At 41.0% G+C, this 17,488-nt stretch overlaps 1 protein-coding gene across 1 annotated transcript in view; it reads right to left on the bottom strand.

Annotated features, from left to right (window-relative positions):
* Nucleotides 1-15,315, bottom strand: part of SERPINE3 (serpin peptidase inhibitor, clade E (nexin, plasminogen activator inhibitor type 1), member 3) — a 21,520-nt gene extending 6,205 nt beyond the window's left edge. The window contains exons 1-5 of the mRNA XM_010133595.1: nucleotides 15,120-15,315; nucleotides 10,653-10,886; nucleotides 9,194-9,391; nucleotides 4,013-4,211; nucleotides 2,850-2,950 (exon numbers count right to left, since the gene is read on the bottom strand). Coding sequence (XP_010131897.1) covers nucleotides 2,850-2,950; nucleotides 4,013-4,211; nucleotides 9,194-9,391; nucleotides 10,653-10,886; nucleotides 15,120-15,315 — 928 coding nt within the window. The remainder of the gene's footprint in view (nucleotides 1-2,849; nucleotides 2,951-4,012; nucleotides 4,212-9,193; nucleotides 9,392-10,652; nucleotides 10,887-15,119) is intronic.
* Nucleotides 15,316-17,488: the final 2,173 nt, after the last annotated feature.

The following is a 17,488-nucleotide window of genomic DNA, read 5'->3' as shown; positions in this document are numbered from 1 at the left end:
CTCTTCGGGAAGAAACAATGTGACTGTGACATAAAATTGAGCTTGGAAAAAATTAATTTCAGAAAGATATCAAGGAAAGTGTTGTAAATCTGCTTCTCCCCAGCCAACTGCAGAGGTCAGAAAGTAGAGAAGAATGAGATTTTTTTCTTTCATATCTGAATCTGAGGATCAAATTTGATGTTTAAGTGAAAACAAGGAATTGCTAAAAGAGTATTTTATCTGTTTCTATCTGAATTTTGTCCAGTCAAAGACTTGGGATGGAAAAAAGCAAGGCAAAACTGGGGAGAGGCAGAATTTTTAAAATTATATGAATCTAATATATTTTGTAGGAAAAAGCTGGAAGCTTTCAGGCATAGAGAAGCTATTCTGGGTCTGAAATGAAGTAACACATGAATGTGATCTGAGAGTAAGTATTCTGAAGATTACGACTTCTGCAGAGGAACTGAAACTTAACTGTTCTTTTTTCAACTCTATCGGTTAAATAAAAGATGAACCTTCCTTATGAACCCTGCCTCATGTGACTCTCAGGCCATCATAGCTATAACCCTACTATTATGTTGCATAACTGATTAGTGTCAGAGTAGGACCGAGAAGGGTCTCAACGTTTCCTTTAACCCTTAGCCCTACCACAAGCAGCATCAAATACTTCTACACGCCTCACCCTGTGTGATGAAAGCCACTGAACTGCGTACATAGGAAAGAAGCTGCTAAATGGTGTTGATTATTATCAAGTTCATTTTCTCAAAGTATTTGTCTTATTTAAATAGATCCTGACTTTATAAAATACATCCTTGTGCACTTTTTGAGTATATGTACTGCAGTTCCCCCCACTCATGGGCCACTTGTGACAGGTGCGACTTCCCTCTCTGGATCTCACAAAAATACGTTGGACGAATGTGGATTGTGAAATGTAGGGTGTGAGAGTGTTAAGACCCCTCCTTAACACTTCTGGCTCCCCTGTTCTCTGGGATAATAACAATTACCTCCTTCTGTGGAGCAGAGCATTGAGGTGCTCCCTCGGCACGCCTGGTTCCTACTTGCCTCCTTATCATCTTGGACCTTCACAGGACCCAGTACACTGTACTTGGTAGTGGTCCAAAGGGGAGATGCGAGGAACCCAAGATCCAGCAAGTTCTGGGCACGTGCCAGCAATGGAAAAATACCAGAACCTTAACATCCAGCAAGTTCTGGACATGTGCAGACCGAAACATTGTATCATTTATAGGCCAAAGTGGAAAAACACCTGACAAAAGTCAGTTATCTCAGACCCTATAAATATTGATCCAAACTGAGACTCTTTGAGCTCTCCTGGATTGGACTGGGCTGCATCCAGCACCTCCCCAAAAGGAATGCCTCTCAGGATCTTCTGCTGGCAAGGTTGACACAAGGCCTGGGAGAGAACCACCTCTTTGTGACTCAACCACTGCCGGTTGAGTAATACCGAAACATTGTGAGCATTGACTCTCAACTCGAACAGGGAAGTTTTGACTGTAGGCTAGTCTCTTTCTCCTATCTCTCTACCTCTTGCTTTGTGCATTTGCGAGTGTGCTCTGGATCCAAGGATTTCTGTTTGGTTCTATGCATATTTTTACGTTTTGTGTTTAAACATACGTATTTTGATTTAAGGTACCTTGTAGTAGGTTAGTGTGAATCTTGTCATTCTTGAATCTGTATAATCAAGGCACTAATTTACTTTGCTAAGTGCTGCTAAAATCCAACCCTTTGGATTTATGTTATGCTAACAATAAATTTTGAATAGTTGCCCAATCTAACCATGTGAAGTATATTGATCTGCAACAGTATTTTAACATCTGTTTGCAATAAACAAAGCAGCAGGCTTTAACAAAAAAAAGGGCAGTAACAGATTATTTTAAGGTGCATCTCTTTGCAGTTTGGGTTATATACTGTAATAGAACAATGCTGTGCTCAATTTTAAAGGCAGCATTAGAAAACCCTGTAGTAACAGGGTAGTAACCCCTGTAAGTAACGTGTAAGTAACCCTGTAAGTAACGTGCCTTCTGAGGTTCAGCCCAGGAAAGCAACTTTTCTGTAAAAGCAGGCTAGTCCGAATTGGAGGAGTTTCATTTATTCGCTCATTTGCACAAGGATTGCGTGGACTCCCTCGCCTCCCTGGGCAGCTACCACTCTGAGTCTTTGCTATGAGCAAAAATGACTAAGTTGAAATAATCTGTGTTGCTGTAAGTAATCAAAAGAAAAAATAGATAATCTGGATTCTCTTTGTGTTTAATATTAAATAGGAATACTCATTTCCCAAGGAGCAGAATAATTTCAGACTTCTAAAACCAAGACAGTTTACAAACATAACACTAGTATTTTAGGAATGGGAGAGTATAATGTGGTCCTCTGGTCACTGGATTAGCAAGCCAACACAGCACGGGCATGTGCCAATGTTGTTTGCAGTGTCAGAAGCTGGAACACAGACTTGCTAGACCAGCATTGCTAACTTTTAAATGACTATTTCAAAACACCAACAGGAATGCAAGTTGTACTAAAGTATCCTACATTTCTGAATAAATAACCATTTTCCAGGCCCAAACTGTCTTGACAGTTTTAATCTTAAAGAAGGAAAAAGGAAAAAAAAAAAAGCAAGACCAAAACCAACCCTGTCTAACACTGAGCCTAAAGCCTGAGCCTAACACTGAGCCTCAAATTCCTCATTCCTACAAAACAACAGCTCAAAATGCAATTGCTAATAATAAAGTAGAACAGTTGAGTGTGAGTTGTGTTTTAGAGTTTCACAGAGGAAGAAGTATAATCCATTCAGAAGGCCCAGGTCTGTAGAATCATTCAGATGTAAGGATAATTTTTTATTCAGTCAAGCCTCTTACCTGAAATGCCTTTAAAATTAGCAGCGATGGGATCAAATGCATCTCTAATTCCCAAGGCAGAAAAAACTGTCTTTAGGTCAAAAAGGCTTTGAATACTGAATCTGAAATTAATAAGATAGATTTCATGTAAATGCGGGATTTGTAGTTTGATAGAGTTAAAAGGTGGAACAGATGCAATTTATTTCAAGCTTTTGTATTTCATCCATCTATTTCTGTATGAGCCCAATGCATTCCATCTGCTTAAGTGTACTTTGCAGAAAACCAACTCATCTTTACCTGAAGATGTTAACAGAAGGAATCCCTCACCTCCATCTACTGCAATCAGACCGCCTCTCACTCTTCCTGACACAGGAACTCTGCATTTCCCCAAGTGTCCTCTTTATAACAATCTCTTTGGCTGCAGCAAAGGGCCCTTTGAAACATTTGCCAAAGATTAGCTTGGAGAAGAAGAATATTAACGTTAAATTGTTTTTCAGTGCTTTATTAATGTGAGGAATGCATTGTAAGGGATGTATAATGAAGCCCTTCCATGCTAATCCATATGATAGTACAGCCACAAAAAGCCCTTCTGCACCTGATTCTTCCCGCTAAGCAATTGCATTTGAACGGATGATAGAAAGTACCGCCAGGACATATGCATTTGCTAGCAACAGTGAATGACTAATGTGGAAAATGGATGGCTGAATCCTGCTTTGTGCACGGAAAGCCGGGTATGACTGGTGGGGAGCCCCAAATTCTTTGCAGACTACTTTTGTAGTACACTAACAAGTTGTAAAAATAAGCTATTCTGGGTTTTTTAAAGGTTGTGTATTTATTATTCCTTAAGCAAAGAGAAAAACAGAGCGTGGGAAAGGGCCCGGAACATTTCCCTCTTTTAGATCCATAAGGGATTGTTATAGGCCAAACAAATTTTACAAAAAAAGCTACAGGAGCAACTGAAATACTTGTTTTTTAAATAGTCCGGAGCATACCAGAAAGTTTTGGCATTCCCAGCTCACTCTTCCTGGCCTAAGAAAGGGTTAGAGTTTTTATGATCATGCGATGAATAACAAAACCAAAAGGACCTCGTCTGATATTATCTTATGCATTGCTCTTGTCAGTACTATCACAGAATTCTGACAGCTGAAGCAGTGAAGCCGTCTTGGAGTACTAACGTTGCTTACCTAGGTAGGAAAATGTCCATCTTCGTTCTCCTTAAGCTGTTGGCCCACAGGGTTATGGTTTTGGCAGAAAGGTGAGACTCAATCTGGGACAAAGATGTTCTTTTATGGCTGGGAAGCACTAGGAACATGCTGAGTTTCTCCCCCAGGTAGGGTAACTCGACCATGCTGAAACCCTCCAGAGATGCAGTCTGAAACTGGCCTGCGGGTGGGCAAAAATAGATCTTATTTCATCATTCAAGTGGGGAAAAAACCCCAAACCCCACAACCCAAGCCTGGGTCAGCAGACAGGTCAGAATCCCAGTGATGGGGTATAAGGGGTTGTCTCTAACACATGGGCTCTTGCAGCCAGCTCAGGTTGCTCTTAACTCACAACAGGAGCTCATTTGAACAGAGCTGATCACATCAAAATAAATGAATAGATAATATATATCTTGGCAGAAAAATGTCAATGACAGTAACAGTACCTGAAGCACTGCCTCCATAGAGCATGGATATTTTATTACTTTCTCATATAGTAGCTGTCCTCCTTACTCAGAGTTTAAAAAACATTACCCAGGCAATGACAGTAACTTTATGGTGACTGTTCCTGCAATGTTTGTTCTTTGAGTAAGCTCGTAATTTTCTCTGTGGTTTCCATCTAATACCTTTCACTACTGAAAGAAATTACAAAACCAAAATGAGGAATGTCCTGTTGAATTAACCCAAACCTACTTTGCCTCATGTTTCTGTCTTTACTACCTTTAAAAATCAGATTTAACCTTGTTTCAAGAAACAAATAGCTGCATTAAACAATAAAGTAGTTAGGTTTCATACTTATTTAAGCACCAAATCTCTTATGTTTGAAAATCTAGACCTAAAACATATAAAAATCAGACTGAGGTTATAAAAACTAGTCTCGAAAGTAAGAGCTGGTGGGCTTCTGAACTTGTAATAATTATGTAACAATTTGTATCAGCCATTTAAAAGCACCACTTTAATTCCATATTTCAGTGAACAATTAGTCCAAGCGTTTCTAATGGACTCTGTTACACAGTAGAATGGATTCAATTATCACAGTTTTATTTCCTCATTTTCTCATCTAATAATCCAATAAATAGCATTTCAGAAACACTCAGCTATAGTTAGCAGGCCAGGAGTTAAATACATGTTACAAGCAAATGACTTATTGCCATTGCTGCAGGTCATCCAAAATATTTAATCTATTCCATCTTCACCCAGCTGTAGGAGTTGTATCTTCAGGGGTAGATAAACTTTTTGAGTCATTGGTTGTAAATAGCATAGAATTATTTAGGTTGGAAAAGACCTTTAAGATCATTGATCATTATCCTAACGTAGTCAAGTCCACCACTAAGCCATGTCACTAAGCACCACATCTATAGGTAGGTCATGTTCATAATAATACTTTAATATTTACCAATAAATAAGTAGCTCTAGGATGACTCAAATGTTTAGAGTACAGCATTTGTTGGTTTTGCAGATACAGGTTACATAGGATTCATTAACTGTTGATTATTCTGCTAGATTAAGTTTCAGGCTCTCTAGCCCTCCTGCCATGCAATGTGGAGAGGAACTGCGCTGTTAAAACCACCTCCCAGCATGTGGATCGCTGTGCCAAGAAAAGACCTTCTGGTTTGTAGCGGGCAAGCGGGGAAGATTTATATTTGTAGTGCACTGAACATGAGAGGTTTAATCTGTGGGCATGCTGGTATTTTGGAGTCAGCACGTTGTGAACAAAGGTTATACAGATCCTATTTGTTAATTAGAAAGAAAATCAAAGACTTGAGATTATTGAGGCAGAACATTTAGTGTTCCTAACTTGAACTGCTTGAATTGCTAGTAATGTTGACATTTTCTTGGAGCAGCATTAATTGTTCTGCGTGACCACGTTAAAACGATGAACAATGTTGTAAATGCTGAGATCGATAACAGGCCACAGCTAATTGTTCTTGCTCTGTGTTTTTAACCTAATTGTAGACAGCTGCTACAATTCAATAATGAGAGAAAGTTATCTCATGCTTCATTTTGCTGTAGTAAACTTGTCTTTTGTATTAATTTCAAACTAATTTGTTAGAAATGTTTCTAACATTTCTGGTGACAAAGACTGATATTTGGTTCTATCAAATCTGTCAATCAGCAAATTTTAAACAAACCCTCTCATTTCAGCTTTCCTCGAAAATCTCTCCAGTGACAGAGAGCTCACACATTTCAGATCAGATGGAAAGATAATTCCAGTATTTTGGTTTACTTTCTTTTTCTGAGCAAATATTTAACGTTCCAGCTACCTACTTAAGGATGATAGGATGGAGTTCTTGTGTGTAGGCAAATGGTCAGAGAAGCACAACTAATAAATTCGCATCAAGTTTGCAAGAGCTTAGGAGTAAATACATGGTCACTGTGCAGCTCAGCTGCTGGGTTTCTGATCATTGGTCTTTACTCACTTGTATAAGCACTGCCAGCCCCCTGCCTTCTGTCATTTTAGACCTCTCATTTCTTTATCTGACTCGTAAAGATGAGGTTTGGATGAAAGATCTATTCCTGAGCTAACAGCTGTGTGTTAGTCCCAAGGAACCTGTAAAGTGCATAGCTCACGAAGCAACGAAGGGTGACACTATTCCAGATTTCACAAGCAGCAAAGGCCCTACAGTGAGCTGGTTATCCACAATCAGGGGACTGGAAGATCATGAGTTGATGTAGTAGTTTATGTTACTCAACAGCAAGGATGATAAGGTGTAGCATTTTGGAAAGGGAAGTGCTGCACTCCTGAGTAAAGTCGATGAACTTATGAAAGATTCAGATGCAAAGAGGGTGGGAGCGCTCCAAGTCAGAGGTGTGAAGCCACTTGGGAGCTGGCATAGAAATAATGAGAGGCCAACTGCCTGACTGATGTGACTGTTGCACAGACAAGTAAAATATTTTAGCCATATAAACAAGAGAAAAAAGAAGGAAAAATGGTGCTGCAGAACACTGAATATGATGTTTTTTAGAATCATCCTAATTATTTGCTGAAACTGGTGGGAAAGGAAAAATCTGATGATATGGCAAAGGATAATGGTGAGGTTCCTAAAGGAAACGAGAACAGGAGGTACTACAACACCAGAGACAGAAACAAAGTTTAAACTACTTAAGAGAGGAAAAAAATAATCTGGGGCCTGGATGATCACTACTCCATAATACAAAAAGCACTTGAATGTGAAACTGCAAATGTGTCATCAAAGATTATTAGGAGACCTATAGATTCAGTTGTGTCCCGTGACTGGAAAACAGGACTATACTTATAAAGAAAAAGAAAGTGGTCTGGGAAATTTTAGGTCTTTGAGAAGTTTTAGAACATACTCTGGAGAAGAATCAGGTCACAGAGGGGTATAGAAAGTGAGATAAATTGCAACATCAGGTAGACCCTAGTAAACAAATCTATAAGCTCTTTTGACCTGGTAACTAATTGGGTGAAAAGGCACAGATCCAACCACCTAGTTTTAAGTAAAACATTAAATGTAATTTCACTATGGCATTATTTACAGGTGGAAGTGATGGCAACTAGCAAGAAATAAAAGGCAGCAAGCAGCCACTTGTAGGGGAAACTACAATGAGCCAAGTTAAAAGTGGGGCTCCTAGGTTGAAAAGAGGTTACCTATGGCTTTCCAAAGTACTGCCAGCACTTGAGACTTTAATCAAAGACCAGTAGTGAAGTTACTGTGGTGACTGAAGTGGTGGAAATCAAATGATAGTTCAGAAACACAAAAAAAGAGTACGCACCTGTGGAGATTTCCCTCCCCTTATTATACCTAGGACTCATCAGGTGGAAAAAGGTGCAGAAAGAAAAAAGGCCATTTGGGGTCAAGCTTGAGTGACTGTCCTGAGCTGATTCTGTGGTGCACTACACAAGGTATTTTTAGCAAGTCATAGAAATGCTAAGAGCATTTTATCGAGCATGGATGTGACCCCATCAAAAGTGTTGTGTACATTCCTGGTTGCTTATTTTCAAGAAAGATTAATTTGAATTGGCAAAGTGCAGAAAAGGACTGGTAGAGAATTGGAGTATCTGTTTTTTTAAATAGATTAGAAGAGCCTGGCCTCTTCAGCTTAGCTAATGGGAAATTGAGAGGCAGCTTGGTGATAGGCAAGTAATTTGGGAGGAAATATAAAAGCTGAAGAGAAACTATTTAGCTTAAAGGATAAAGTTGGCATGATGCTAAGAGATATAAATTGTTTTTTTAAAAAATTAGACTTGGAATTAGGAAGGTATTTACTCAAGTGCAGATCTGAAATTTAGGGTAGAAGGGAAAGGAACTTGCTATGTTTTGAAAGAGATTGTAGGGCTGGTGGTAGAAAATTAAGCCTACAGCACGAGTTCTTCTGTCAGTAACCCACGTAATTCAGGCCTTTGAAAGGAGCATACACTATATCCATATAGTTTACAAATAAATGTTTGATCTGTATTTGTATTGTTTTAATCCCATGCTGACAGCATCCACTGACTGGGTATAAGTGCCATAAAAATTTCTCTCCCCTTTGTTGCAGAATTTGACTCTGAAGATTTGCAATTTTACCCTAAAGCCTTGGAGAAAGGCTGTGACCAAAAAAGGAGGGATGGGTGTGCAGTACTGGTGCTCCTGGTAATATCATCCTCTCTCTGGTGCTCGCACACTCAAGGGACAAACAATGATCAGGATGAAGGGCCCAGAAATTTCTTACCCACCTCACAAATCAAATTGATAGGAGCTTGATCTTGTTCTAGTCTTATCTGCCCCTTTGTCATGGGATCAGGTATGCTTCCTAGGGTCCTCCCTTCCTAGGCAGATTTATTTAACAAGTTCTCTGCTGTTGCAAAGGCCTTTGTATACCAATCTCTCCTGTTCCCTTCTCCTGGCATGTTATCTTTATGCCTTTGGGTTGTTTGCTATAGCTGATAACTTTGTTATGGAGTGCTGGGAGGTGCTGGTCTGTGAGGGACGGGGCATGGACAGTAGATACTGTAGAAACCATTTTGAACCCAGGATCTCTTTCGTGGTTGCCTGGGATTGTAAGGTGGCAATTTGGTTACCCACCCAGGTGGTCTCTTTGTTCGATGTGATTTTCTGAGACCTCTCCAAAAACACCTCTTAGTGCGGTAGCTGTGAAAATTAAATAAATAAAACTGTTGCATGTTGTACTTTAGAGCAAATCTGGATCAAGGACGGTTACCGTAGTTAACTTCATCTGTGTGATGCATTGTGGGCACTTTCAGGGTTGAGCCCTCCGCCGTGATAAAGGACAACATCTGGGTATCCATGAAGGAAAACTTCTTTTGCCACGTGCTTTTGAAGTACATGGTGCTGACCAGGGTGACCTGGCTGAGCGCTGACCCAGTGTTCTCCAATGGCACACCATGCACGTTCCCATCTGCACAGAAAAGAGAGGAGGATGGGAACACATGCCTAAAGACTAGGTCTGTGTGAATAAATAAACCAAGACAGGATCATTCTCCATCCCTAAGGGCAAGAGGCACAACTCAGAAGGCACTGCTAAACCCTCTATCTTCCCCTCCCCATCCAACATATTGGGGTTGCCTGTTGGTCCATGTTCTCCCCTTAACCAAGATCAAATGAGTCAATGCTGAGAGCCAAAGTTGTGCCAGGACTGTGCTACTCTCTGGACAGCATAGATGACAGCAGCCCAGTGCTCAGTACCAAGCCCTGGCCCTAACGGGTCTTCTTAAATGTGCCCACACATACCTTGCAGAGGTTCACCTTTAGTGCCAGAAATCCCCCCTGAAATGGATTCATGATTACAGATTGCTTTATGAAGTAACTAAGACAACTGCAGCTCATATCCTAGTTCTCTTTTTCTCTTACTCAGCTGGCGGCTCAGCTAGTGCTGCTTTGGGTATCTCAAAGATTTTCGGAAGTGTGATCCACTTTTAATTCATCTGTACTCATATGAGTACCACAGTATGAACTCCCATTTTAGTTCCTCCTCTAGAGCAATACTTCTCTGTCATGTAGCTGGATACTTATTACAGTTCATTTGAGAAGGATAGAATTTTTTTTTCAATAGCAGCTGTAATGTGTGTGTTTAACATCACTTTACGTGTTGATGGCCAAATTAACACTCATGTAACTTTAGTCGATGGAGCAAATTGGGAATCGATCCAGTCTGCTGCTTTTAAGGACTTACTTTTTCAATTATTTTTTCATTAACACAAAACTTAATTTAATTGCTTTTCTTGCTTGTGTGGAAAGTAAGTTCATTTTATTTCCCATTTTGACTTTTTAAACTCATAGTCTGACTGCTGAGCTTACGGCCTTGCATGTTCCCCACAGCAGCATGAAAGCACTCAACGTGGCAGACTCGGTCCCTGGGGAATTTGGCTAATCCTCATTAAAACTGAAAACACTGCAAAGGATTGCCATTTTAAAAATTAGAGAAACAAGGCCAAGTGGTTACCAGCTTGATACTGCAAAGTCATACTCACAGGTCCAGACCTATTCTACCTCTTGCCTCACATTAGAAATGAGCATCAGCATAAGAATTAGATTTGCTTGGTTGCCACACAACCCAGAGTGTGGCAAAAAACGTTGTACTTGGTTAAATGCAGGTTCTCTTGTTATTCTTATTTTCCATTTTATTAATGTGCATTCATTCTCATAGGCTGTTACGTTACCTCCAAGGTTACCGGTGATCCATTCCCGTATTTGGACTGTGGTTCTGTTGGGGTCAGTGAAGTTGGTTTGCTGGAGGCTGCTGTTTGCCCAGCGCACAGCACGTCCAGCAAAGATGGGCGAGAGCTGTACGCTGGTGTCCATGAAGAAGGAACACGCCAGCTGAACCATCGTGCCTTGGCTGGAGTTGGTCATTCCTTCGTACACTGTGTGCAAGAAATCCTGCACACTTTGATCTGCCAAGCAAGAGAGAGAGAAAATGCCGTTATCATGTGGAGGCTAAGGGCAGCAGAGATTGCACCAGGGCTCAGCTGCTCTGAGCGCCACTGCTGATAGCAGGGTCCTCTGAAAGTTAAAGCACTATAAAAACTGAAGCACCCTTGACTTCAGTGGGTATTACTGTCCAGGACGGTAACACGCTGGACACAAGAAAGTGCTATTCATGTTGCTGTAGAAATCATCCTAGTGCAGATAATGTCAAGTGGCTGATTTCGTACCCAGCTCACACCTCTATGCAAACACAGCTCTTCCAGTTCATAAGAAACGCATGCTGCTCTTCAAGGATGTTGCCCCAAACTGACCCAGTATAGAGCTGATAAGCTGTTTCATGTGTGCTACAAGTGACTCTGCTCACTTGATGCCACCCACCCCAGGAAAGACACCTCCCTGACTGCCCTAGGTCTGTCTCTACTACCCCTCTTGTCTTCATACAATGCACAACAGTGCCTGACTTTTCTGAAACACAATTACATCTCCCATTCAATATTCTTTTTAATTCCTAAGACCCCTCAGATCCTTTCCTAAAAAATTATTCTTTAACTCATTATTCCCCAATATGAATGGCTGATTATTCTTTCTTAATGTAGACTTTTGCACTTGTCCTTCTCGAATTGTGTCCTATTCACTTCACACCTTTCTCCAATTTTCCACGATTCTTTTGAATTCTATTCTGATCTTTCAAAATGCTTGCAGCAGCTATGAGCTCAAAAAGTTGGTAATATATTCTCTAGTTTGTTGTCTACTAATGAAAACAGTTGAATAGTGCTCCAGTCTGCTGTTCCTGGGGAGCTCATGATATATCATAGAATCACAGAATCATCTGGGTTGGAAGGGACATTTAAGGTCATCTAGTCCAACCCCCTGCAATGAGCAGGAACTTCTTCAACTAGATCAGGATGATGGTGGCTTATGTGATGGATATAGGGTTGAGATGTGGGCCCAACGAGAACGTGAGTGAGTCCTGCAAATTTAGAGGATCTTGTGTTTTTAAAGTCATGAAGTTTCTAGTAGGCTTTCCTGAAGGGTGATTTGCAGCCGTTTCTGGCTGTCATTATTTTGCTCACAGTAATGGTTTGTGATGGGATGGGTCATGCCAAGGTGACCTCCTGAGGCCTGGGACTTGCACCGAGTCTGAACAATGCTGATAGGCTCTGTGTCAAATCTTCTCAAACTTCTGTTTGCAGTTCAGCCCTTTTCTCATATCCCTTTTGTGCCTTGAAGGATACTTGCCTATATCCAGCTGATTAAAGTCTTGTTGAACTTGTCACTTGCCTTTAAGATGTTTCCAGCAGGTTCCTCCTTTCATAAATAACCTTCCCCTGAGGTCTGAGAAATGTCTGCAGAATGCTTTTCTTCAGCAAGACATCAGTGCCTCTTGGCTCTGCGATACCACTAGGACTTCTCTGCTTTCACTGAGGGAAGAGGCACCAGGTGTTCCAATTTCTGTGTGAAACCTAAGCAACAAATTGCTGTCCACCACCTCGAAGAAGGGTCTGTATTGTAGCCCTTGCTCTTCCAGGGTGCTGTGCTCAGCTCTGATGCTCCTCTGTCTTGGCCTGAAACCCTGGTGTGCCCTGGGCAGCTGTCAGGTACCCGGCTCCCTATGGCCATGGCTGGAAATCTTGCTTCTGGCTCCAGGTTGCTCTTAGGCAAAGAAGGGCATCACCCATTTTCTCCAGATGCCTGAGGGTGTAGGAAGTGCTGGAGGGAAGTCAGCTGGGCTGCAACTGGGACGTGGGCAGTTTGAGGCAGCTAACCAGAGAAGAATCCATCCTGCCTGGACCGACCTGCCCTAGGCTGAGTGTCAAGCCAAGGGCAGGACCGCTGTGAGCCTCCAGCTGCCAGCCAGATCCCTGATCTCATCAGGAGACTTCTACTGCATTGATTCAGGTCCTTGATGGGGTAAGAGGGGAGTTTCACGTCTGCTGTTTTCTACCACCTGAGAATCCAGTGCATGTTTTCTGACCTAATAGCACGCCTTTAATAGCCTGCAGGATGACTAATCACCTATGGGAAGTTTGGTATTAACATTTAGATCTATTACCCTTTAAGGGATAAAATATTGAACTCCTTGAACAGATGTCAAGAAAACTCACATGGTCTGAGGTGCAAAGTGTTTTTCTCATGTGTTTTGCATTAGTGTGGAAGCATTTGGCAAACTCTCTGGAGGATGTGAGAAATCAAAGATGGTAAATTTGAAGCAGATGTTAGCATGAGGTGTGGTCTCCTGAGTTTGTAACTTCAGCCATATCAAAGTGCTTAGCTAACCAAAGTCCTGAATTCTTACTCAGAAAACAGTTCAAAAATGCTTTATAACACTCTACCGTGGAAGATAGAATAAAATGGCAAGGAGAAGCATTTTAAAGTGTGTCATTTTATCTGTCTAGAGAGACATCTCTTTATACATTGTTTTTCTTAGTACTAGAATAAAGGTGAACAAATCTTCCAAACATTAAAAGAAGATTACAAGTGCATGTAAGAGCGGATTCTCCATGAATAGGGAACGAACCATCAATGTTTTTATTGTTTTCAGTCTGCTAAGGTTTTAACCACATCCTTCATTATTGTTGAGGACAGACAAATAGAAACATTAATGCAAACATCTAACAGAAGAATGGAATTTTATCAGATGTGCATACACATGTGATTTGGTTTTACTCACTTGATAGGAAATTTAAGTATTTGATTAATTTATTTGATTCGAACCTTTTGAGCAGGTGGTTTCTTTCGCTGTCACTGGAAATTCTGTTATAACCAATTGCAATAGACCCCATCCTACTTTATTTTCACACTCATGCATTAATATTACTGAAAGCCAAAGCTCTCGTGGCTTGTGCCACAGATGACTAAAATGGAGATAAAATGTCTACTTGACATGATGTGCTACACCAGAAGGCAGTAGCACAAAAGAGTTAGCAGGTCATTAACTTCTCTTTGTTAAATTTCCTGTGGAGATCTGTGCTTGAATTTCACTGCGCAATTTTATTCTTAAGTTTCTTTCTTAATAATTGAGCCCCCAATGATCAGAAATGTATACATACATATACGATGTTATACAAGGTACAATCCTTGTATGAATTAATGCTGTTTAAAATTACCCTACTGAATGTACAGAAACAGGAGTCTTGTTGGCAAGACTTCATTATATCAGCTGCTAATAATATAGATGCACCATCCTTGTGTCTGCTCATGCAGCTGTATCTGTGTGTATCTGCCAGGGGTAGCTCTTGCTGCTCTGTTGGTTGTGAATATCAATGCTATACAAAATGGTAATGGTGACCAGGGCAGGTTACAGCCCAGGATGGTGAAATTGCTGTAGGTTTTATCTTTAGCTTTCATACACTGAAATTACATAGCAGTGTCATCTCTATACGTAAGTCTTCTACGTAATCTGGAAATTTTGAAGATGAAGCATCATCTGCTTTTCATAAACTTCTTGACCATAATGTAAAATAGTTTTTGACACATGATGTGAGATGGCAGGATAATCCAGAGCTAAGAAGAAAACAGCATCCTTAAATTCAGCTGGCTTAATGTTAGATTTTAAGACATCTGCCTTTTCTATATCCTTTCCAGATTCCCAGTAAGCTTTTATGTTAGCCTGCTTCAGGGGGAAAAAATGCAATTGCAGCATCCATCTGTCAGTGTATATATCTCTCCACCAGTCTCCTTCTAATAACTTTTCATCTTTTTGACCAGTTGTAATAACATTAGAAAAAGGTGCAAAGTCTTAAAGATAATTCAATTTCTAAAGGTTTAATAAAATTTATTAATGAGATACAAGAGAAAACATAAGTGGGATAAGGCAGACTGTCCTCTGCCTGGCACCTCCTCGCAGAGGATGTAGGGGAGGCTAGGAGACACTGGACATGATGAACCTCTGGGAAAACAGGAGCAATTCTGCTGTTCATGGAAGTAGATTTTCTAGATGTCATTGTATTTTGGTGCAGTAAAAGAAGCAGCACTGGTCAAGAAAAAAGAAGAATGCTATCATGTGCATCAAATGCTCTCTTGAGTTTCACTTGTCTGGATGATACCTGGCTCTCAAAGATGGAGAAAACATTCCTAAGCTACATCTTGCAGTGAGACAGAAGACAGAAGTTCGGTATGACATGTGCAATTGCTGTCTCATTAGCAAAGCTGTCAATTTATTGCAAAATGTAAGACAAGAACTATTTATTTTACTTTACCATGAATGTTGTATCCTAGGGCATCCTGCAGCTCCATCAAGGTATTCCCTTGAGCTCCAAACTGCAGCAGCTCCAAAGAAACAGCCACACTTGCTGGAGAGACTACCAGATTGGTTCTGTTCTCTGCTTCAGATACTTGCTGGTAGAGCCTCATGGCAAATTCAGTCTTCAGCTCTTTCAGCTCATCATAGGACATGCAATTTGCTTTCGTTAAGCAGCAAGCAGACAGGATAAATGCAGAGATAAAAATGGGCAGCATGAAGGCAAGCTGGGAACACTCTCCACCAGGTAATCATACCTGCAATTAATAATAAAGATATGTTTAGCCAAGCAAGAGGCTGAGCTGACAGAGGAACCTTCTTTTTCCATTAGTGTTAAAATATCACTTGCAATAGTAATGATGACTGTTAAAACACTTGTTTAGGTCTACCCAGTATAGCTACTCTGAAAAAAACAGAGGTAGGGACATGCCAATGACTTTGTTGACTAGCAAGGACTGAGTTTTCCAGAATGCTGTACCCATATGGGATGGTGGGCCATTACAGTGTATGGAGACACGGAGCCCCTTGGTTAAAAAGTTAGCTACCTGCATGCATGATGGGACACCTTAGTGCGGTCTCTGTGCTGCTGAGCACCCACAGCTCCTTTCTGTCCCTAGCATACATCACTCCCAGAAGGAAGGCCACCCCTTGAGAGGTGCGGGTATCTAATTGGAGGCTCCAGGCTGAGCTTTAGATCCAAGTTTGCAAAAGGCTGGCTTTAAATTCACACGCCTCCTCCCCCCACATCCCACTCCCCTCCCCCCCCCCCCCCCTCTTTTTTTTTTTAAATTTTTCCCCCGGAAGTTTGCAAAAGGCTGGCTTTAAATTCACACGCCTCCTCCCCCCACATCCCACTCCCCTCCCCCCCCTCCCCATATTCTTTCTATGAAATTTATCCCAGTGAAAAAAGGTTATATTTGTAAAGGGCTCCAGTGCTTGCAGCACAAAACCACTGCTTTGGATTTTTATGGGAAATCAAGCACTGGTCAATGTTATATTAAGAGACACTTCGATTCATATTTAAAGGAATAATGCTGAAATGACAGGATAGTTTTCTTTACAGAATTTTGCCTTTTGAACATTGTATGCAAGAATATTTTAAAAAATACTGCACCTTCTTTCACTTCAGGATTTCTTACAAATCTTTCTCCATGCCCTTTGCTCTACAGAGTACTTCTAATGCCTCGTATTTACTCACAGTTAGCTCTGTTAAATGGTCTTGCCTTTCTGTGTCCTTCTGGGTGTCTGAATGGAAGCTGTCTATGTACGTCTTGTCTCCTTCTTTAATAGGTAGTGCAGTAAAGACTAAGTCATGAGACTGCATTTAAAGGGATAGTCAGTGATCAGAGTCTCTGTCGGCGATGTCTGTACCACTCTGTCCAAATTCCTGTAGGCTACAAGCTCTATGGAGAGCCAGGCAAAGCAGCATGCCACTGACCAGCAAATCCAAGGCAAGGAACAAAAAGGTACACATGGAGATACAGTCAGCAACTTCCTTGCAAGCTCTGCTCGAGCCTCATGAGGCTTGTGACCTGCTGGTACCGAGCAAGGCATCTCCTATCTCTTTTCCCACCCCCTTCCTTCTTTTATATGAATTCCATTGATTCCTCTGCCACAAAGGGGAAGAGAAAGGTCTCTCTGTGTACCAGGCACACAGCTATTTTTCCCTCCCACTTTGAAACCAGAAATCCCATGCAATTAAAGTGTCTTTATTTGCCTTTTTTTTTCTTAATGCCATCCCAAATAGCAAGATTTTCATTCACTCTTTAGGTTCCAGGAAGAAAGAAACAACAAAGCAGTGCGCTTGAAGGAGGCAGAATGAGGAAGGGGTCACTTTGAATGAACCAGAAGCAGAAGAGCTGTGGCTGTGACCTCTTTAAAAGCAGTTTCAGCTGTTCATGGCTTTTTTTCATGTGACAGGATCAAATCCTGACCATCATCGCACAGGTTCAGCCTCTCAGCTTCACAATGGCATCTGAGGCAAGCAAGATTCCAGCTTAAAAATGTGTGTAGAACTGCAGCTTACTGATCTTCGTAGAGCTTGACATTATATTTACACTTAGATATTTTACAACATATATTCCTGTTGCAACTGGGAAAGAAGATATGGGGAAAAAGGTCATCACAATCAAGCAATAATGTTTAGGTGCTACTGTTTCATCCTTACAGGGAAGGAGCAGCTACACAATTAAATTAGGGACCAAGTGAGCAATGGGCTTCCCTTCATCTACACTTGTGCTCTTCCCCTCTTTCTGCTGTTTTCAGAAGATAACAAAATAGACACTGATACTGGGGTTTGGTTCAGGATCCTGGGATTTAGACCACATT

Source organism: Buceros rhinoceros, unplaced genomic scaffold, assembly GCF_000710305.1.
Source record: "Buceros rhinoceros silvestris isolate BGI_N320 unplaced genomic scaffold, ASM71030v1 scaffold303, whole genome shotgun sequence".
In the NCBI taxonomy this organism is placed as follows: Eukaryota; Metazoa; Chordata; class Aves; order Bucerotiformes; family Bucerotidae; genus Buceros; species Buceros rhinoceros.
Note: the sequence above shows the minus strand (reverse complement) of the source record. Positions and strands in the feature narration are given on the sequence as shown.